The sequence below is a fragment of the Neovison vison genome, chromosome 11, assembly GCF_020171115.1.
Source record: "Neovison vison isolate M4711 chromosome 11, ASM_NN_V1, whole genome shotgun sequence".
NCBI classification, from domain to species: Eukaryota; Metazoa; Chordata; class Mammalia; order Carnivora; family Mustelidae; genus Neogale; species Neogale vison.
Window position 1 is genome coordinate 112,254,856 of NC_058101.1, and position 22,533 is coordinate 112,277,388.

At 37.2% G+C, this 22,533-nt stretch overlaps 1 protein-coding gene across 2 annotated transcripts in view; it reads left to right on the forward strand.

Annotated features, from left to right (window-relative positions):
• UNC5C (unc-5 netrin receptor C) overlaps nucleotides 1-22,533 on the forward strand; it is a 355,335-nt gene that overhangs the window by 292,013 nt on the left and 40,789 nt on the right. The window contains exons 7-10 of one of the 2 annotated variants that reach the window (XM_044224455.1): nucleotides 2,464-2,628; nucleotides 18,725-18,781; nucleotides 20,792-20,983; nucleotides 21,665-22,009. In XM_044224455.1, coding sequence (XP_044080390.1) covers nucleotides 2,464-2,628; nucleotides 18,725-18,781; nucleotides 20,792-20,983; nucleotides 21,665-22,009 — 759 coding nt within the window. The remainder of the gene's footprint in view (nucleotides 1-2,463; nucleotides 2,629-18,724; nucleotides 18,782-20,791; nucleotides 20,984-21,664; nucleotides 22,010-22,533) is intronic. The other variant, XM_044224456.1, reaches the window with a different exon arrangement.

The window sequence follows — 22,533 nt, forward strand, 5'->3', positions numbered from 1 at the left end:
CTTAACTTTATTACCCAAACATGCAAAATAGAATAAAACAAGAGATTAAACATTTAGGGACATAATCCCTCTCTATTACTCAATGAAACTGCTGGAGCCAAGATTATAGGTTTTGTAATTCAAGGGATTTGGGCAGCACTGAAAGCCACACATTTTAGGAATAACAAACCTTGATCTTCAGACAGCTATGGACATTATTGGGATTAAAATTTAGAAAATGTTTTAGACTGAAATATTTGATATTTGGTGTCCATTTCTGGGCAAGGGCAAATAAAATATTTGGAATGAATTAAAAGGAAGGCAAAGCTTTGTGACACATGAGCTAATGGATTTTGAAAATACAGTGCAGTCAGCTCTTTATTGTCTGTACATGTTGGTCACCTGTTTTTGTGAGTTATTTGCAGTGGCACCTATGGCGAGATTGCATCCCTCTGCCGCCGAGCATCTTTTTGTCCTGTCTCATATTGTCACCAGCTCTTACCCTAGGCAAATTGAAGGTGCAGTTTGCCAAACTCAAAACCAACTAAAATGCTTAATTATATGATATATTAAAAAGTTTAACTAAAATGACTTTGAAATAATCTATAAATTTTGCACACTCCATTGAGCTAGCTGTTATGATATCAATTTCATTTTTTATTTATTTGTATTTTGTTTTTCTGTGATTTCATTATTTAGAAACAGTGTCCTTACTTCCCGTTATTTAGTCTATATTTTGTTTTATCCATTCTCTAATAAATAGTTTATCAGAGATGGGTTGTAAGAATGAGCTGAAAAGAAAAATATAATCTATATTTTATATTCCCAAGTGTCCATTTTCAAATATCCAAACAGTATCCCATACTGAAGCATTTGAGAGATTTTATTTGTGTAACAGATTTTGACACTTAGCTAGGTTTAGAATTTCAATATTTTACCTTATCCTCTCCTATATTTTATATAGGTATTGACTTCCACAATTAAAATTGCGTTGAACATTCTGACTTGAAATAAAAGTGGGGGGGGGTGTGCATGCGCACACGCGCACGCACTTTAGGATGATCTAGGTCAAAGCAAATGTCTTTTCTCCAAATAGCTGGGAGTTGCTTAAATAGCCAACTCTGGATGATTGAAATATTAATGCTTTCATAATTTTTTCATATGAGTATGTTTATATCTCTATACACGTTATACATAATATATTTACACAATAATTTGAATATGAAATCATACAGATTTCCTAAACTATGTAGACCACTAAAATTGATATAATTTCTATGAATATGTAAGTGTAAGATGTTATATATATTAGATGTTCAATAAATGATGTTTGGCACTGTTTTATATTGAATTCTAGGTAATCATAATTATTTATAGATTTCAGGAAAATTTTTAAATTTAACTACTCTTTAATATTCTTGTATTAATTATGTAAGAATTTTTTAAAAAGGCATTATAAGTGTGACTTTAGTGAAATTTAGTGTACTTTTTTCAACTTAGAATTTAAGTTGTGTGTTTTTAAGATAGAAATATATCAGTTCAGTATCACTGAGATTACTAACAAGCCAGCAACAAAAATTAAGGAGAAAGTTAGTCAATTCTAAATAACTAAATCACAGCAAAAGAATTAGGAATGCATGTAAATATTATTTGTAAAAAAAAAAGAAATTTCTATATTATCAAATAATGGAATAGAATTACCAAATCATATATGGAAAATAATAGTCATTTCAACAAAGCATTGAAGAAGGTCTCAACAGAATCAAGCTGCCTGGATAAAAAAATAAAGTGAAAAGAGTATTTAAGACAAGGATGGATGATAGATAGATAGTTAGATAATAGATGATGGATGGATGGATGGACCAGAGAGATAGATACATAGATAAATAAATGATAGATATGGATGGATGGATGGATAAATAAATGGATAAATAGAGGAATAATTAGATAAGGATAGGTGGATGCATGGAAAGTTGGGTCAGTGAGTAGATAAATAGACTTCTTCCCCATTGTACCAACCTCTTCTCCATATTGCCACACAGGTTTACCTGCACTGCTCACATGACACTATGCATGAAGAAACCTTGGCTCCGGAAAGAGGTCCCCTAATTTTCAATGCAAAATCCAAAAGCTTCCCTTTTAAGAGAAAAAAGGGGTACCATCATGATCTACCTTTATGTACCTCCTGGTCCTCATCAGCTCCTGGTGACAACACTGGTTTCTGTGCCTTCCTTTAAGCAATTTCTTGCCTTGGTCAGTAAAGATACAGTCACACCCTCAGGAAGAAAATTTCATAGAACCCTGATGATGTATATCTCCCATGCTCACTTCCCAGCAGCAGACATGAATGCAGTCCTCCTTGATGGGGCATTTTCTTCGGTTTTCTGTTTTGTTTTATTTGTACATGAGCCCTACTCCCTTCTCCCCACAAGTAGCTGCTTCTCCATCTGACCTTCTGCTGGTTTTTGTGTGTGTGTGTGGCAGTGGATGGCAGGTGGACTTCATGGAGCAAGTGGTCTACTTGTGGGACCGAGTGCACGCACTGGCGCAGGAGGGAGTGCACGGCGCCCGCCCCCAAGAACGGAGGCAAGGACTGTGATGGCCTCGTCTTGCAATCCAAGAACTGCACTGATGGGCTTTGCATGCAGAGTAAGTCAATTTGAGAAAACGAAAGACACATGCGAGGCCTGAGGTTTAACCATTTGGATTTCTTGGACATATTAGAAATTAAGAATTCCAAATAGGGGGAAAAATGCAGTAATATGCCAGAATACTAGCTCTGTGTCAGAATTGAAAGAACTAATCTCCCAGGAACCGGAATGAATAATAACTGTCCAGTTAACAAATGACATACACACTATTGAGTTCTCATGAGCAAAGAGTGATTCAGTCACATCCATGGGGAACTGTCACTCTTTCCAGACTAGGGAAGCATTCCTTAGTTTTATTTGAATGCATAAAAGGGCACCCCAAACTCCTCGGAGTAGAATCACATGACTTTGATAAAGTAAGCTATTTATTCCTAATTCATGGCCATTACTGAACCAATGTCCATGAATGTAAAATACATATAAAGCCCAGGAAATGGTTTTGCAGATAGATTTACCAATTTACAGTGAATTCTTAGTGGGAGCATCTCTATAAGTCCTTAAAAATGCTAGGCTTGTGTTAGTGTTTGTTAAAAGGAAATAATGTTAATAAAACAAAAATTTTAAAAATGGGTATAGAAGATTGACTAAGGAATATAATGAGTGAGGAGGCTAAATAGTCCCCATTTTTCAAGACCTCATTTCTCAGCTTTTCTTAATGGGACCGTAGTTTGATTTCCATACTTGCAAACTCTTACCCCTTTCATTGAGGTGTCCTTGGATATACAAATTTTACCATCTTACATGACCACGAATTAAGGTGGTAAGAATTGTTCTGATATCACACCTATGGAGATGAATTGATCAGACAACAGACTATCTTTGAATCTTAACTAAGAGTTGCCAGATGTTGACATTCATTATACCATATTGTGAATTCTTTGCAAAACAGAAGCAACCACATATATTTGTGTAGAAGTATTTGTAGTTATCATTTAAGAATAAAGTATTCCACTTTCACCACTTTTATGAAATTCTGTTTACCTTCCACTGCCTATACACACAAGGACCTTGAAAAAGAACCCCTTACTTAAAATACAAATAAGTAATTACATTGCTGACACAGAATAGAAATCCAACAGGCTTCTTATTTTTCTGTCCACAGTATGTTGCATTCTTTGAGACCTGGAGGCTGCTCAGTGTAAAGCACAGCTTCTGGTTATGATTTTCAGACTGCTACTGTGTATCTCACCAAGTTTGTATTAGAAATGCAAGAATGAAAAGAATACAGCTGTTTTCCTAACCATTAATCCAGAGATACAGGGTTTGTTCCTCTAGGCCTGAGTTTGAGTTGAGGATGAAAATAAAAACATAGCACAACCAAGTTATTCCTTATTTTAACATTTTTTATAATTTAATATTCTTCCTTTAGTGGAGAACAAATTGATTCATATGATCAAAAAGTAGCAGTATTTGAAGTCTCTCTTTCACTCTCTCTCTCTCTCCCCTTGTTCCTCATCTCTCTTCCTTTCTCTCTCTCTCAATACTGTTTTTCAACTTTGGATGATTTAACACCTACCACTTCTATTGTGCATATTTTAAAATTCCCAAAGCAACCCATTTATCAAGAAATACAATCCAGCAAGATGGAACTTTGGGTCTTTAATTGGTTACACAAAATGACATTTACTAAATTATGGTATTTGTCAAATACAAACATGACATATTCAAATTAAGACTTTCATGACATAGCATCCCCTTGGCATCTAGCTTGTTTTTTATGGCACTAATAGAATTTTTTTTTAACGTACAGATATTTGTCAGTAATGGTGGCATGAAGTGGTTGTATAAATCAGGAAGAGAAACAAGGCTACAAGAGAGTGTTTTGTTGTTTCCTTTTGTTTGTTTATTTTTTATCAGGTCTCTTGTTAGGTTGATACATTTGAGTGTTTGGATTAAAATCAGTCAGTTAAAAAGCTATTTCCTTTTACAATTCTGATTTGCTGTAGTATCAGCCCTACTAAGTCAATAAACTCTTTCATCTCCCCTCCTATTTCTACTCTAGGGCAATAGAAAATTGTAGTCTGTACTATTGATTTCCTCAGTGATAAAAACCACAGAGATAGTGCTGCACTGTGTAATGATAGTATTTTACAGTGAAAGTTATAGTTTCTACTTACCAGTAAGCTGGGTGTTTCTGGCATAGCATTGCACCAAAGTCTTGCAAAGAAATAATACTGCTCTTGGTCCTTATTTGGGAAACAAAGGCTTTCTAATAATGAAAGTACCCAGCTTGCAAGGACAGGGTCTATATTAAGAAATAGAAATGGGTAGAAAAGAAAGCCAGAAAGTAGCAATTGACAATTAGGGATTATCATTTAACATTTATTTACTTTAGGAGAATTAGGGTCTTTGAGGTATTAACATCTTTCATCAACATTGCAATGTTTGTCTCAAAGTAAAACTAGTTACTATTAAACCAAGTGTACAGTACCTCTGAAATTGTATTCCTAGTTGAAATTACATACAGATGATTCTGATATAAATGTAGACGTACTTTTAGATAGGAGAAATTCAGAGTTTATCATAGAGGTCTGTAGAATTCAGAAACCTAGGTAATGTAGTGTAGTATATTTTAAAAGCCAGATTGACACTTAAGAGCAATACAATGTGAAATATATAGAATAGACTACTGTTAATGCCTATTCAGTAATGTGTTCAAAACAGTCATATTCAGTCACATTCCTTCCTTAACCACCACCCTCGATACAAATAACTTTGACTCAAAATATATAGAAATATTGGGTAAAATATTAAAACTTAAAAGATATACATATATATATATATATGTATGGAATGTACATATATGTGTGTGTCTGAGAAAAGGAGAGTGAATCAAGTTTGAAAGAAAGAGAAATCCTCAAATCGTCAAGATAAAACTAGAGAGGTAACTGCATGACATGAGTGGATATCAGAAAAATCCAGAGGGACATTGGTCATGGATATAGATCCTAGGGATTGGAAGTGAGCCTTTTTGTTTTAGGACAGAGGTAGAGGCCCAGAATTTGCACAAGCCTGAGGCCAAGAGTTGAAATCTAGAGAATCTAGAGCCCTTTGAATAAAGCCAGGTCTCATAAGTGGCTACTCCCACCATGAAAAACAACTAGAAAACTTTTACCCACCAGCCCAGGGAAGCCACAGGATAATTTATGACAGAGAAAATAAAAATGAAATCTTCACTTAAATAAAGCCTATAATAAAACCACAATCCTGGGCGCCTGGGTGGCTCAGTGGGTTAAGCCGCTGCCTTCGGCTCAGGTCATGATCTCAGGGTCCTGGAATCGAGGCCCGCATCGGGCTCTCTGCTCAGCAGGGAGCCTGCTTCCTCCTCTCTCTCTGCCTGCCTCTCTGCCTGCTTGTGATCTCTGTCAAATAAATAAAAAAAATCTTTTAAAAAAAAAACCAAAAAAAAAAAAACCACAATCCTACATCCAGATCTGCTGTGGAGTCTAAGATACAGTACTAAAGGAATAAAAAACAAAAGATACGTAATTAATGTAATTGGTGAAAGTTCCAGGGTACCAGCAGTAGCAAACAACACGCCATTCTCTTGAGTTCTTTCCGCAGCCTGAGTGCATTGGTCTCTGACAAAAATAGCCCACTCCTAGAAATGAGATTACAATACAAAGTTTCACACCCCCCCGGGGAACAGTCTGCTGCCAGAGAGAGTGCACAACACAGTAAGTGAGTTACTTAGCACTCTCATAACATGCACTTAGAGCTGTCTGAGTGAGACTATAAAGTAAATAAAAGTAAAAAGACAAACTGTGTTTTTAAAAAGCAACTAAGCAGAAATGTAAGAATACAATATCGTAAAAAGGATAGACAGATTTGGGGGAAAATCAAATAGAATGCCTAGGATGGTAAACAATTAAAAGCTAAATCTCAGTGGAAGGTTAAAAATCAAATCAGAGACAACTTTGGATACAGCTGAAGGGAAAGTTAGTCAACTGGAATGCAGATCCCATGAAACTTCTCAGAACACAGGGAAGAAAGATAAAGTAAATGATTATAGAGAAGGGAGGTTAAAACACAGGTAGAAAAGAACAAGAAAATCCAAATTTGCTCTAGAAAGCAAAATGTAAAAGATTTTCAGACAATCCAAAGAAAGAGAGCTTATAATTCACAAACTCTCACTGAGTAAACTACTAAAAATATAAAATAAAAATTGATTCTTTAAAAAAGGATAGACCAATGAAGAGGCAGAAAATAAAATGAAAATAAAATGGAGTGAATTTGTTGACAACCTTAACATAGCATGTGGGAAAGTGTGATCTGAGTTAAAATTTTCTAATATCCATATAGTGTTCAGTAAAAACAATAAATAACACTATTTGCATCCAATTCCATTGATGCAAGTTTACCAGTTAAAATATTAAGACTGACTACACACACAAAGGTAGATTTATAAATTCAAAATAAGGTTTTTAAGGACAGGAAAGGAGCAACAACCACAAAAAAAAAAAAAAAAAAAAGGAAAATGAAAACAATAATTAAGATGGTGATAGACCAAGGATCATCATATGTCAGGGGTACCAAGGTAAATGAATTAAATTTATCTGTTAAAGGAGGTTCAAAATTATAGTAAAAAATTCTGTTCTATACTGTTTTGGAGAGACATACTTAAATCCATAATTATAGAGAAAGACTGAAAGTTAGGAAGTAGAACTTAACACTATAGTGCAAACCTTATTTTAAAATAGCTTTGACTACCTAATTAGGCCATTATTAATTCAGTTTCATCTCCCATTATGCCTAAGTAGCACATATCAGACATTGGTTTTGCTCATAGTTTTAATTTAAGTGTTCGTTTCTCTTAGACTCTGTAGTTTCTAGACTATTTAGTTTTCTGAGTAATTAATCAAAAATTTTGTAAATTGCTTGCCCCCTCTTAGTTTTGTTTTTAAAACAGTTTAGAAAATATGTGGTTCCCCAATGCTAAATGAAATTTTTAATCAAAAGTCTGAGGGTTTCTTACAAGATAAATGGATGTTTTAAAGGTATAATAATGCTAAATGTTAGCAAATGTGCAAAGGGAAGTCTCTTGTATTTTGCTAACTAGAATACAAATTTTTACAATTATTTGGGGAAGCAATTTGGCAATATGAGTTAAGGGCTTTAAAATTGTTTATACTATTTGGTCCAGTAATCCTACTTTAATGAATAAATTTTAAGATATTAATCTGAATACCTAAGAAGATATATGCCAAGTAAGCTTTACATTCTTTGTAACTTATTGTGAAAAAAAAAATGCGAAATTTGACAATCCAGGATTAGAGCAGTGTTTAAGTAATAAAATGGCATTTACATACTATGTAAGGTGGAATACTATACAGCCACTAATATATTTATGCTGGTTTAACATGGAAAAGCAGAATATGGACTTATATATGCATTTAATCATAACTGTGTCAAAGTAAGCTTAGGAAAAAGATGAATGAAACATGCATTTATTTTTGGCCAGTGAAATTGCAAGTAATTTCTTTCTTTTTCAGTATCTTTTTTCTTCACCATGTTCTTTATACTTAGCTGTTCATTATGTTTATAGTTAAGGGGACTCTCTAAAAAAGAGATATTGAGGATCAGCTAGAACAACAGTATGATCCTGGAAGCAGGAATCTTGGAATTTGAGAAATAGCCATATCATTGGCTTGCCCTAGAAGATTGGTCCAGTTGATTCAAATTAGATTTGATTAAAATTTGATTACCAAAAAAAGTATTTGCATTAAAGACCTACATAAACCCTAGCTGAATAAAAACCCTGGGGGGCAAGAGTTACTTACAGCCAGTAAATCAAGGATACATATAAAAGGATTTTGAAGACTTGGGGGTTTGGAACTGATTTATAGTTTTGTATTATTTCCCAGTTGCCTAATATATACATATCACTTTGTCCTTGCAAGCACACTTAAAAGTGTTTGATGAATTGGATTCATTATGAGAGGCTGTGTAATTTCATTTGTGAAACAAGGTCATGGTCTTTAAGCAATTTCAGGAGCTCCACTAAATTTTTAGGCCATCCATGCCCATTGGTTGATATTGAAGTATAACATGTGTCATGTATATGTTACACTGAATGGATGCTCATTGGCCTGAAAAAGTAGTCCCTAAACTGGAGATTCAAATTAAGAACTTCAAATTAGGGGCACCTGGGTTAAAGGCTCAGTGGGTTAAAGCCTCTGCTTTCGGCTCAGGTCATGATCCCAGGGTCCTGGGTTCAAGCCCCGCATCTGGCTCTCTGCTCAGCAGGGAGCCTGCTTCCCCTCCTCTCTCTCTGCCTGCCTCTCTGCCTACTTGTGATCTCTGTCAAATAAATAAATAAAATCTTTAAAAATTTAAAAAAAAAAAGAACTTCAAATTAAGAACTTCAAAAAATTGTGTTATTTCACAGGAATGCATTATTAAAGACATCAGAGTCAATTACTGTCCAAGAAAGAAATTGGACCTTTTTGGCTAATAGGCACATTGTTAATTTAAAAAAATAAATAAAAATTAAAAATTGTTAAAAAATGGACACCTTAGGTATGTTAAATGATATGGGTTGCATACAACAAGAAAGAGTAGATAACTTGGCACATTTTTCACTATTAAAAATAACTACACACACAAGCCTAATATGAGAAACTAAACAGATTTCCCTGTTTTTACTTAACAATACACAGAGTAGTATATTTTGTTCAGAAGGCAGTATTGGAAGGTCCATTATACTGTCTGCCCATTTAGGTTTCTTCATATCATTTCTAAAATTATATAAAAGCAGCCCCTGTTTCTACAATACAGTTTTGAAATTAGATTTCCATAAAATGGTTCTAGGCACAGAGAGAGAGAAAAGGGTGGGGGCTAGAGAGAGAGGGAGGAGAGAGAGGGAGAGAACACTGGACACAGAGAGAAAGAGATACAAAAGAAGAAGAAAAGCACTTGAAAATCCCCCAAAATGCTAAGCCAGTAACCATGTTTACCTTTTATGTTAAAATACAATGATATTACCAAGACCTAATAACTTCTAACTTTTATAATCTCTATAATGAATTTCTGGTATGATCTCCTTTGTCGTGGTTGGCATATAATGGTTTAATCTGTACTTCCCTCTTCCTCTAGAAAACAGCAATCCAAAACTACATACGTAGCTTGATCCAGAAGTGGTGTTTCATATGTATTTATGAATTTACTCAGATTATTACATGAGAGCAGCTATTCCTCTAGACTTTAGTTTTTAATCCCATTCGAAGATGAGAGTCCCACATAGGGATATGTCATAGTTCAGATCGGAATTTAGAATTACTTCTTGCTGAAGAGGGTTTATGCCATAGTAGGCAAATTAAAAATAACAGTTTACAAATAAGAACTGCCTGGAATTGTGTCTGCATCAGTGAACTTCCTGACTTTGGGAAATTAAAATGTTATGCAGCCTGCAACTTTAGCACTTTCTACTCATTAAAAAATTTGCATGTCACATAGCACTTCCATTAATTCTCACATACAGAGGAAGTAGCAGAACTCTGTGCAAATTGTGGTGTGGACACACTGCATACCAGGAACCCTCGAATCGTAGGTGCCTTTAATGTGGGGAAATAATTTACCTCACAAAATAGTCTCTTTCAACTTGAGAATGATGTGTTTATAACTGTCAGGTGGGCATTTGAGAAGGTGCTAGTCAGTTCCCAGTGAGATTCTTGTCAACACAGCAATTTGATAGGAAAGCGTAATTCTAAGTGTCAGACAGTGAGTGCTTTTATCTACAGTTTGGAAGAAGCTGATGTCATAGCTGTGTTTGTATCATCCTTGATATGCGTGGTGTCCCAGCTGGCAAATAAATATTCTGGTCGAGGACTGTGCTCGGCCGCCTCCGGTATAGTAAGTGCGGTTTGCTTTAACGTCTTTCCCTTCTGGTAAAATATTTTCCTGTTTTTGAAAGCAGGGATGTGGTTAGAAAGTTGAGCCCACAGAAACCTGCTGAACACCTATGGGGCCCCAAGCAGATCCGTGTGAGAGGACGAGGGCAAGGTCTTCAGCTTCTAGGATGGAAAAGGAAGCTCCAAGGGAATCAAGAAGGGTACCAGCTTTTACAACCACAGCAAAGCATAGACTCCTCCAAGGTCACGTCCATGCCCTGCCGCGGCTTTTGCTTAAGTATTCCTTTTTCCTAAAACTCCAGCAGCTAGGATGACGGTATCCAAATCAGCCTCTGCATCAACACTCTTCCTCATTTTACTCTTTAGGTCAGGTTTCTTCACCACCGTGAATTACAGCACCCTCACCTTTGAATTTCATAGTTATTATTCAGGAGCATTGATGAGGATAGAGGCTATTGCATCAGAAACACTTAGGCAGCCGATCTGCAGATTTGATTTGACTCAACCTTTGGGTGAAATTTCAGGTGTTCCTTCTTCATCCATGGTGAGTCACGAGAGAAGACTTCTACATCCTGGGATGTTCATTCCCTGCTGTTCATTTGCAGAGGGCTGTGGTTGTTCCTGTAGGAACAGCGACCTGGATGAATTTTGTGAGGCATGGCCTGCTGTCCTGTGAGGCAGAGGGGTGGGGATTACCTTGGCAATTTAGATAACTGACATCAGTGATAAGCAAATGTTCTTTTCAATTCTTGTTGTCATGTCCTTGGATTTATGTATTCATTTATTTGGAGTTCCTTAAGCCCCTGTCAATAAATAAACCCTCAGAAGAGTGGTAAATTATAATAAATGACCATGAGTGTCTTTGATAGACCTGACCTTTGACATCATTAGTGCAGTCCTGATGGGCTTGCTAGATAAGAACCAACCTGAAAGGAAAAAAACAAAATCTGGACATGTTTATTTTGAATGGCCCTTGAGATTTTTAATAAGAGCCTTTGCGTGGGAAGAAATGTCAGAAAAATCACATATTTTGGCTGAATGTAAAATCAATGACAAAAAGAAAGATCAAACAATCAGGTCAAAGAGAGGGGAAAATCCATGGGGACTAGAGAGTTTTCTAATGCTAGGCTCATAAAAATAAGGATAGATCTTATGAAGTGGTTTGGTGAATTTCAGATACATAAATGTGCTTAAACTAACCAGAAACTTGATGATTTAAAAGCATGCGCTTTTATAGAACACACTTAATGTTTTTTTAAATTGCAATTGAGTTATATCCGTTTTATAACTTACATCCTAGCCCCCAAGTAAGATACAAACTAATTCTCTATTTTATTTAATCCTCACAGTATCATAATATCTATTTATAGGCATTAAGGTCATAGAAGCAGCTTTGTATTGAAATATATAGAGTAAATCTTGAGGGCAAGCAGGAACCCCTTATAAAACTCCACTTACCTCCATTTTGACTAGAGATTTGATAGCAAATCTGAAGAAGGAGTTTTAATTCCCAGATATGTATATCTAGACTTTCCTTATAGGTGTTCCTTAAATCTGCCTCAGGGGCTCTCAAACTTTGGAGGGCATAAAAACTATTGCTTCATTAAATTAAAAAAATACTGTGTCATTGTGTTTTAACTTAAAGGAATTTCAGAATTAATTTTTAATTTTATTCACATTCCATCTAATTACCGACTTTAAGCCCTGGTATAAGTTGCTTCTGACTCCAATCTACTGTGATCCTCTGACCAACCTAAAGCAAAATGATTTGTTTCAATATAATTAAAGTCAAAATATACAAAAAATAACCTGATAAGTAGTTGCTAATCCTCCACTAAGAACTCTATTTTGCAAAGAAAGAAACTGAGGCACAGAATTGAAACTTGTGGGCTCACAAGTTAGCACGAGAGCCAACATAAGAACCCAAATCTGGCTCGTGGTGTAGTAAGCCTTTTTTCATTCAGGCTCTTGGATGCTGGAAGCAAGTAGTTGTCAGCTTTTATTGCTCTAAAATATGGTTTTCTTCCGACGTGTGGTGTCCCTGCAATTATTGTTTATTTCTTTTTTTCCTGTTGGCATCTTTTTTGAAAGAAATGATGTTTCTCCTTTAAATATTTACTTATGGTAACGTTTTGTGCCAAATGCAATGTGATTATCATACATTTATAGCTACATCATTCCAGCATGGCTTTCCAGTTACTTCAGAGTAGAAACTGCCAACTTCAGTGTCCCTCTTTGCTTGCCCACACTTGAAACAAAAGATGCTGTTTGGAAGTTGTTTCATTTAAGCAGGAAAATCTCTTATTTTAGCTTTCTCATGAATATCAATGATAAGCTTTCTAATGAAGAGATGTTTTATGGTTGAAATAATTAGCATTACCTCATTCAATAACTGAATTGCAAATTAATCCATGAACGTATCAGATCCTTTTCTATTATAGCCTTGTCTCTCCTCATTTAAATATGATAATTAATGCCTGCACAGTATCTACATATATTGTTGAGGCTGTAGCTAAAGAACTGGGATCTGACCTCTGCATTCCTGGTTCACCAGCTTTGTGACATTAGGCAAGTCCCTTAACAACTCTGTGCTCCGGATCTTTAGTCTGCAGACAGACAGAAAGGGGTTAGAATAAGAAATTCTAGTCAATGATCTGTTTTAACTCCTGGGAGTTTGTGCGTTAGGAAGGGCTTAGCCTTGATTTTAAGGAATATAAACCCGTCTGGTGATGCAAAGAGGTTCGGGCATATATCACATCACCATATTTGCTTGATAATTTTTTTCTATTAAAATATTACTTAAGGCATAAAAGCAGTCTGTATTCTTTTAAAAAGCTAGTCATAAGTTTATGATCATGTTGGCTATTGTCTATTATCTGTATCACCTGAAAAGAAAATTTTTTAAAAGACTAGAAAAATCAAAGCCGTTTCTATGTATTGGAGCAATGAAGATTTACGTATAGTTTCTGGCTTTGTTTCTGAGAGTTCCCAAATATAAACTTGCAAATAGACTCTGTTGAGGCATATTATTGCACAATTATGAGCCATGTGCTTGAGGATAACTCGATGTTACTTACTACGGTATAAAACAAAGGAAGGTTGGCTTTCTCTTTTAGGATACATGGGCATGGGTTCTCCTCTTTTATAATAGTGGAATGTCAGATGAAAAATAGGGGCAACCTGTCCTCTAGTCTCAAGAATGACCTTGTGAAATTAGAAAAATGCACTCCTTCTCCTAGTCACTTTACCACCATCGGCTGGAACATTGTTAGATTAACAGTCCACATAGACAGTCCACACAGCTCCGAATGGGACCACCCAGGGTTGGACAATGTGATCTTAATTGAGGGGAGGGTGAAAACCAAATTTTAATCACAACATTTTTGGTTACTTTAAAATACCACTTCTCCCCTTTGGGACTCAGTTTCCTAACCTGCAAAAGACTGGACTAGATAACTTCTTCAAATGTTGTTTGGAGCAATTGTGTGGTGTTTTCTAGCACAAGGAGCATTTCTGACTAACTCTTTAAGACATCCTCCTCGTGCTTCAGTTTTCAAACTACTTAGGTCTTCACTTCAAGTGGCTCTCCAAAATCAGACATCCTCTAGTTCCTTTTCTCTCAGATCAGGAACATCGTTCCATTGAAAAATATATGTTTTTTAGAATTACTTTACATTTTCTTTTAAAAATTCCTAAAGGAGGTCGTGGGGTATGAGCATTTCCCATAGCAGAAGCCCCGCTGTGGGGTTGGCCTCCCCTAGGGGCGCTTACTGAGACTCCCACAACCAGTGGCACAAGTCTTAGATCATTCCCGGAGCCCTGTGCCTTTACTCCTTCCAGCAATCCGAGAGCCATGGTTTTGGAAGGTGTTACCAGTGGAGGTGTGTTTTGTTCCAGATGGGCCTTCCATTTGCTCCTTCCTGCCATTGCAGGACATTCGGTCTCTTTGGCCCTTGCCCACTAAGTACCACAAACAACTCCCTCATCATTATGACAACAACAACAACAAAAAAACCTCCCTTGCCCCAATTCCAAACACCCCCTTTGGAAGTGGCACGACCTCTGGCTGAAAACTGTTGTAGCATCAAGTTGCACCCTGGCCCTGGAAACTTGCTCCTGAAGCATGCTGCTCTATGATTGCCAGAAGCCGCAAAGCCGTAAACCTCTTTCAAAGGAGAGCGTGAAGGAGTATACAGTATTTAAAAGAGTGTGTTTTAATACAGTATTTAAAATTAAAATATTTAATACAGTATTTAACACAGTATATAAAAATACTGTATTAAAATACAGTATTAAAATAAATACAGTATTTAAAATACAGTATTAAAGTTCTGAAAAACGGGATTCTTTGTCTCTGTCGTAACTAAGGAAGCTGAAATTCAAATTTCCTAAAGTCACTCGTTAAATGATGGGCTAAGTTGACTCCACAAAGAAAATCCCTTATGAACCTTGAGTCTTTGTGTACTTGCAATGTGCATCACAATGATATTGATAGAGCTTTCATTTATCGATTGCTTGCCATGGACTGGTCCTTAACACATCTCATTTACCCTTTCCACAGTTCTATGGGAGTGAGGACTCGCATTCCCATACGCGGATTAGAATGCTTGTACGTAGAAAAGGGAAGTAGGCTGGCCAAGCGCTCTCAGTTAAGGAAGCAGCAGAGCTAGGATTCAAACTGAAGAATGAAAAACTCGGTGTCCCTGCCTTGGCCAAGAGCCCTGGTGCCTTTTTTGATGGCTTACTTTCAAGTAGTAAGAAAGTTAACTGAAATCCCTAACTTATGAGCCAGGCTGTTGATTGGGACACGAAAAACAATTATTTTGCACCATGTTCGGCCAGAGATGTTATTTTTCATTATGGCGAGGACTGCTCCCAGCAGGGTCACCTCATTAGCTGAGGAAAATGTCCCCTGTTGTTCCGTGAGAGAAGGATCAGATGGAGAAGCCTAAAAACAAACTCTAAAAAGTGATTCTCTGTTCCCCTCGTTTAGGGGATGGAACAATAATCCCCTTCTTTTCCGATTCCCAGGCTCCTAAGTGATGCTTTAGCTCTGAAGTTGCAGAAGTGTTTTGAAAAGGATGGAAAAAGTTTTATAGAGTTGCCTTCCAAAACTCTTTATCAGTGTTTCCATAACAGAGTAAATTGGGGTGTTGAACCATTAGTGAGTATACTTAATACTCTGGTCTGTTTTAAATTTGCCCATGTAAGAAAATAACAGTTTGGCTAGATTGGTCCTCATTGGCTATGAGGAATAACTCATGGGGAGGCTTTCTTTTTTTTTTTTTTTTAATTTCTATTTTATTTCTGAACTGCCTTGATGCAAATACTTAATCAACTCTATAGATAGACCTACTGATAGACATCTCCCAAGCCATGTGTCACAAAAAACATCCATAAAATCTGGTCACCTTTGCTCCCTTTGCTCTCCATTATCTAGAGGAAAACCAAAGCACTCTTTCCAAAATTACATTCGATCACAGGATTTTTATTTCCTTCAGGATAAAATAAAAATGCTTCGTCATGTCCCATCAGGCCCACATGTGGCTTCTCCTCACCCCTCGGAGCCTGCCTCCTCCCTCTTGCTCTCACTTGCTCCCTCCCACCACTCCGTTTTTATGTCAGGACTTCCGCATTTACTGTCCCTCTCTGGACCATCCTTCCCTCCTGAACTCAGCTTGGCTAATTCTTCCTCATTGTTCACGTTTTAGCTCAAATCCCTTTTTTTTTTTTTGAAGATTTATTTATTTCTCTGAGAGAGAGGGAGAGGGAAGAGGGGGAGGAGCAGAGTTCCTGATGAGTGCCGAGCCCCATACACATAGGGCTCTCGATCTCACGACTCTTGAGATAATGACCTGAGCTGAAATCAAGATGCTGACACTTAAGGGACTTAGTCACCCGGGCGCCCTCAAATCCCAGTTCAAAAGAATTTATTCCTGGATTTCCTAAGTTGCCCATCCCTTTATCTCCAGTCACATTACATTCTTTTGTTCTATTGTTTGAAATAAATTTTTTCAGCATTTGAATCGATCTTATCTATTATTTTTACTTGTTTATTTTCTGTTAAACTGAAGCAAAAGCAGGAACTTTTCCCATCTTGTGAGCCACCCTACCCCATGCCTAGAATAGAACCTAGTATATAATAGGGTTTAAGAGTATTTGTTAGCCGAATGAATGAATGAGTGAATGAATTCCAGATCTGTGCCTAGAATGAAATAGAAGTCTCAGATGAATACCATAAGCCACCAAAATATTTACTGATTTGTGCAGATCAACATAAATATGGAGAAGTTGAGATTAAAATCAAAATTGTAACATTCCTTTTTATTATTCCTTGGTCGGCCTGTCAAGAACAGGGATTCTGGTTGGGAAAAGAAGGTAGAAGCCAAGGCATGCCCAGAACTGCTTCACATGGAGAAATTTCCAATTGTGTTATGTCTGTCTGGAGGAAGCCTTCTCCTTCTGTAAGACACAGCTCTCCTGCTTACTCCAGCAGGCCCACACTGATTCTTATCAAAATTTTCAAGGTGAACTTCAGATCATCCCCAGATGTCCTCCTTCACACTGGTTTCCAGGCCTTTTAACCTACAAGAAATGAATCTTTTGACATCCTTCTACTTAACACCTTCCCTGCCAGAGTGACAACATCAGTTACCTTGTCTCCTCTGCTGGCAGTGACCTCGTATGGTCTCAAGTCTTTGGGTTTGAAAATAAACCACCTTTCTTCCAGTGCCTGTATCTGTCCCAGATGTCCTTTTATTGAGTTCACAGAATACAAATGGAAAAAGGTTATTACCAGGCAGAAGTGTTTAAAAATGAAAATCAAACCTAATACATGGACTCAGACAACTGGAATAAGGAATATAATATTTATAAAACTGAGTAGGAGGTTGCAATCATTGCTCTAAAATAAAGCATTAAAAATTAATTCAGAGCAAACTTGTCTGTGCTACAGCAAACCTCTCTTTCATTAAGGTAGCACTGCATGTTTCCGCAAAATTAGTTCCCCAAAATAGGTAAATAGCTTGTAAGAACTGAGTGTTCTGCAAACTACAGAGGATCTACCTGAGACATGATTTAAGAGTTACCTTTAGTATGAGAGCACTACGGACCTTTGATTTTTGAACCAATTAATTGTGATTCTTGCAGTTTCTCTACACTTTTTGCCCTTGAGTATTACCAGGAAAGTTTATTCATATGCCTCTTATTCATTTTAATTTGATGAATCCAGTGATATTGTATCATCTAATCAATTCGTGTGTTACAGAATATTAAATATCAGGAAACTTGGGATGCCAGTTTTAAGTTACACTTTGAAATTTTCTATACTGTCTTCATTTCAAAAATTTTGTATTCCGCATTTGTAAATGTTTTCTCCCACTCTTCTTTCTGACGTTATTTTTATCATCATCATCATCCTCATCTTTCCTACCTGCCAAACATTAAAAAGAAAAAAAAATAAAACTGCTCATGTTATCTCTGCATTTATTGCTGAGATGAAGTTTTTATGTTTCTCAATGTACACTATTCCTCTGATGCCCTAAAATTAATAACCTTATAACCTCTAGGCCCTATTGATTTCTGAATGATTTCAAATAAAAAGCATCCAGTTTCCATTGCATCGACAAACTGCTTAGTCCCAGGGCAAAACCTATTGGATTCCTTTTAAATGGAGGGACAAGAAACAACCAAAAAAATCCAAAAAGTGGATTTGAGATGGAGGGAGGAAGGGTGGTCTCTGGTCAGCTCAGTAAATGGGTATTTAACCTTTGACCAACGATGACAGGTCTTCTTTAGTTCTATTAGACCAAGAGCAAGCTGTTATGATTAAATAAAAAAGAAAAAAAACTGCTTAGAGCCTTGCTGAATATGTCCTGGGAATTAAAGCATATGGCAGGGATAAGGAAAAAAGATTTTCCTTATGCTAATGACCCTTGATGTCTGAAATAAATTAGATCCATTAGAGTTTATGCTCAATAAAAGAAAGACTTTAAGCACTCCAAAGTTAGTGACTCGAGACCAGTTTTGCTCTGAAATTCAATCTGCCTACTTATTAATTCTTGGTGAGGCTCCAGAACAGACAGGAGATGCGAAATCATAATTCTGTACTGAACCAGAATTTTAAAGGACCACAGGTTTCTTTTCCTTTTCTTTTAATTAAACCATTTTTCATGCTTCTTATTTCGTTTCCCTCATTAATTTGATTTTGTTCCCATTTTTGTTTCATTTTTTGTTCTTTTCAAGGTTTCCTTTATCCTATTTCAACTGAACAGAGAACCCAGAATGAATATGGATTTTCTTGTAAGTTTGATGTTTGGTTTTTATGTTGCTGAATAATCATTTAACGTGATTGCCCCCAGTTCAAGTTTACCTTTCTTTGGATCACAGATGTGCACACAGGAAATAGGCACCTAATATATTCTAACATGAAAAACAAATTAGATTTCCACTGTTGAAGAGAAGAAAGGAGGGTCATTGTAAGCCTCTGCCAGCTTTCACATCTCTCAGTCTGCCAGGCAGTCCCGATAGCTGACAAACCATATCGGGAAATAGGCTGATCTAATAAAGTGCCGGGTTCAGATGCTAAAAAGAAAAGGGTTGAGAAAAGACAGATCTGTTGAGTTAGGAAGGATGCACGTCGGGGACGTAATTACAGCCTGGTGAAGTAAGACCTTAAGGATTTAGATAGAATATTCTGGCTGGAGTTCAGAATGCTGCGACAGGCCTCGAATTTTGCCCAGCAGTGTAGTGTTGTCTGCGCTCAGAAAGAGGGGCTCACACAGTCGGGGGGTTCAGGCTGTCACCAGGATTCTGTAAAGATCTGTCAATATCGACTTGACTGATGCGAAAGCTGATATTCTGGAAACTTTGAGAAAGATGGTAGTAAAAAATATATATAAGTCACATGATGTGCATTTAAACACAAAATGCCAAAAGAGATGAGCAGTTTCCAACAGGGAATTCCTTTATACTGTCCATGTGTCAAAGAAACTGTGACCCCAGAATTTGGGTGAGCCACTGGCAATCTACATGAGGAGTCATTTGCCCATATCAACTGGGTGGCTATGAGTCTTGGGACAGAGTCCTGGCTCCTCAACTCTTAGGAGTCCCTGGGACTTAAATATCTGAAAATTCCCTTTCCCCCAAATCATGGGTATATAAAATGGAGCATAAAAATGCTGTTCTTGACCCCCTAAAACACCAGTTTAATCACCTCTTTTGCAGTGAATGGAAAAACGTTGATTAACTTTGCTGAAAATGTTTGTGGGTCACGCTAAACTAAAAATAGACTTAAAGTTGCCTGCAGAGTTCTGGAAAGGTTTCATTCTGTTCATTTTGTTTCAATTATCAGCTTCTATTACCGTGCACAGTCTGATCGAAGCGTGTTCTAAAGCGCGTTCTGTGCTACCAAGGCAATATGCAACATTCACAGGAATTTTCCTCTGACTTTACCCAGAAACAGACCCCCAGCAGACTGCACACTGTGTTGGTCCAATGCTTAATTGCCTTCGGGGGCAGTCTGACCTTTCTGATCACTGAACCAGGCCTTTATGTTACTCAGTGCACCATCCAGACGTATTTGATTCAGTAACGATTAGCTCAGATGTAACTCTCTGACCAGTGGCCATGAGAAGCTCACGGTTCTCAGAAGTGATACCGAATATGTATCAAAAGCCCGGAGTTATCTGCATTGACCTCTGCTTCCCAGATCCGGGTCTCCTGAAAGCACACATGTTTTCTTCTAATATTTGTTTTTGCTTAGTTATGGATACCATTCCCGGCCACCCCTTCCTTGATTTAGGGGAAAGGGAGAAGAGTGTTACGGAAAGTAATTTTATGACTTGGAAGGATACTTAGGAAAATATTCTAGTTCAATAAATACACAGATTCCAAACATGCTGGCTATTTCTAACAGAGTATTTATGTTTATGTTTTTGGAGAACTATCGGTGAATTCAAATCAGCCTTCCAAACTTTTTCACCTGAAATTAGTAATGAGCTGTGCTTTTTTCCCTGTGGGTTGGGATGGTTTCAGTTCCAATTCCTTTTTATACCTTCTAATAAATGGTCTGTTATGCTGCCCAATTTAAGATAGATTAGTGGGTGGATAGATGCAGAGTGAGAAAGGAAAAGAAATCAGAGATAATTTTCCACTGAAAGGCCACAGTCGTTTTATATAGCCTTTGAAATAGATTTGAAATTAACCTATAAAAAAAGCAATAAATGTCTGAAAAAAAATTACAGCAATATGGATGTGTACTGTAGGAAATTTCTCTAAGCAGTTGGTCCAATGTTTCCTTGTCCTCCCCAGCTGCTCCTGACTCAGATGATGTTGCGCTGTATGTCGGCATTGTGATAGCTGTGATAGTTTGCCTGGCCATTTCTGTAGTGGTGGCCCTATTTGTATATCGCAAGAACCATCGCGACTTTGAGTCTGATATTATTGACTCCTCGGCACTCAATGGAGGCTTTCAGCCCGTGAACATCAAGGCAGCGAGACAAGGTCAGTTGACATTGCACTTCACACCTGCGATGTATGCGTGTCAGCAGCATCCCTGGGTGGTGTCAGAATCAGTGACCTTCAGGTCATGTCGTTCGGCTCAAACATAAGCTCCATGAAGACATGGATTTGGGTCTGTTTTATTCATTATTCTGTTGACCTCATTCCTATAACAAACCACAGGTGGCAAGATGCACAAATCTTTTTTTTTTTCCTTAACAGGTTTCTCTGTCATACTTTTAAATGTTCACCTTAAAAAAGCACAGAGATTGGTTGACTGATTTCTTACATCTCCTTTTTTTTTTTTTTTTTTTTTTTTTGCCTCTTGACAAGACACCTTGCATTGACATGAATAAAGTGGTGTACAGATGGATGACTTTTTTACTTTTTTACTAAGTCACTGAGTTGGGATCACTATCTTCGAATCCAGTCTGTTGACTTAGGAGCAATGAGTAGACTTGAAAGCAAAATTTAGAATGAACTTGTCTTTTTGTTTGTAGCCAATAATAAACTGGATCACAGTAATCTAATTGCCCTGTTTCCAACAGAACCTTAGAGTCTATCCATCTCTAATATTGACTGAGTTCGTTTGTTTTTGGCTCCGAAGGTCTCAGAGGAGCCTGACTATATAGAAGTTGCCTGAAGGGAGAATGCAAATGGACTTTTTTTCTCTTTCTGACTCAGATCTCCTGGTGGTACCCCCAGACCTCACATCGGCCGCAGCCATGTACAGAGGACCCGTCTATGCTTTGCATGATGTTTCAGACAAAATCCCAATGACTAACTCTCCAATTCTGGATCCACTGCCCAACCTGAAAATCAAAGTCTACAACACCTCAGGTGCAGTCACCCCCCAAGATGACCTCTCTGAGTTCGCATCAAAGCTGTCTCCTCAGATGACACAGTCCTTGTTGGAGAATGAGGCCCTCAACGTGAAGAATCAGAGTCTAGCAAGGCAGACTGACCCATCCTGTACTGCGTTTGGCACCTTCAACTCTCTGGGGGGTCACCTCATTGTTCCCAATTCAGGTAATTCCTAGATATTTAAGTTCCACAGCTCTTGAAAACGTATTTTTATACCCAAATCTTTTTCGTTTGTTTGTTCTCATGAGGCATGAAAAGTTAGTTGTAGTCTAATCTAACCCAAATCCACTTTTGATGTAAATCAACAGTACTTCAGACAAAATCAGCCAAACCATTCATCTTTCTCCAACCAACTCTGAAAACACTTCCTCTAGAAATATTATACTCACAATTTTCTGCCAAGGTGTAATTTAGAACTGTCACTGACCTTCTTTTTAATAGAGCTTCAGAAGGCAACGGCAAGTGAGAAGTGCTCACTGTTGTCATCACACTTTAAAAGGACAAATTAATTAGAAAACATATTAGTTGGGTCGCTTCCAAGTTACTGTAGGAAGCAGTACTTCAGAATACTAATTTTTAGATCAGAGGACATCATGGTAGACATCAAATCTTCATCTATTAACTCTTTATTACACAGTCTTTAACCTCAAGGTATTTGTAAGGTACCCACGCCCACCTCTGATGGATCT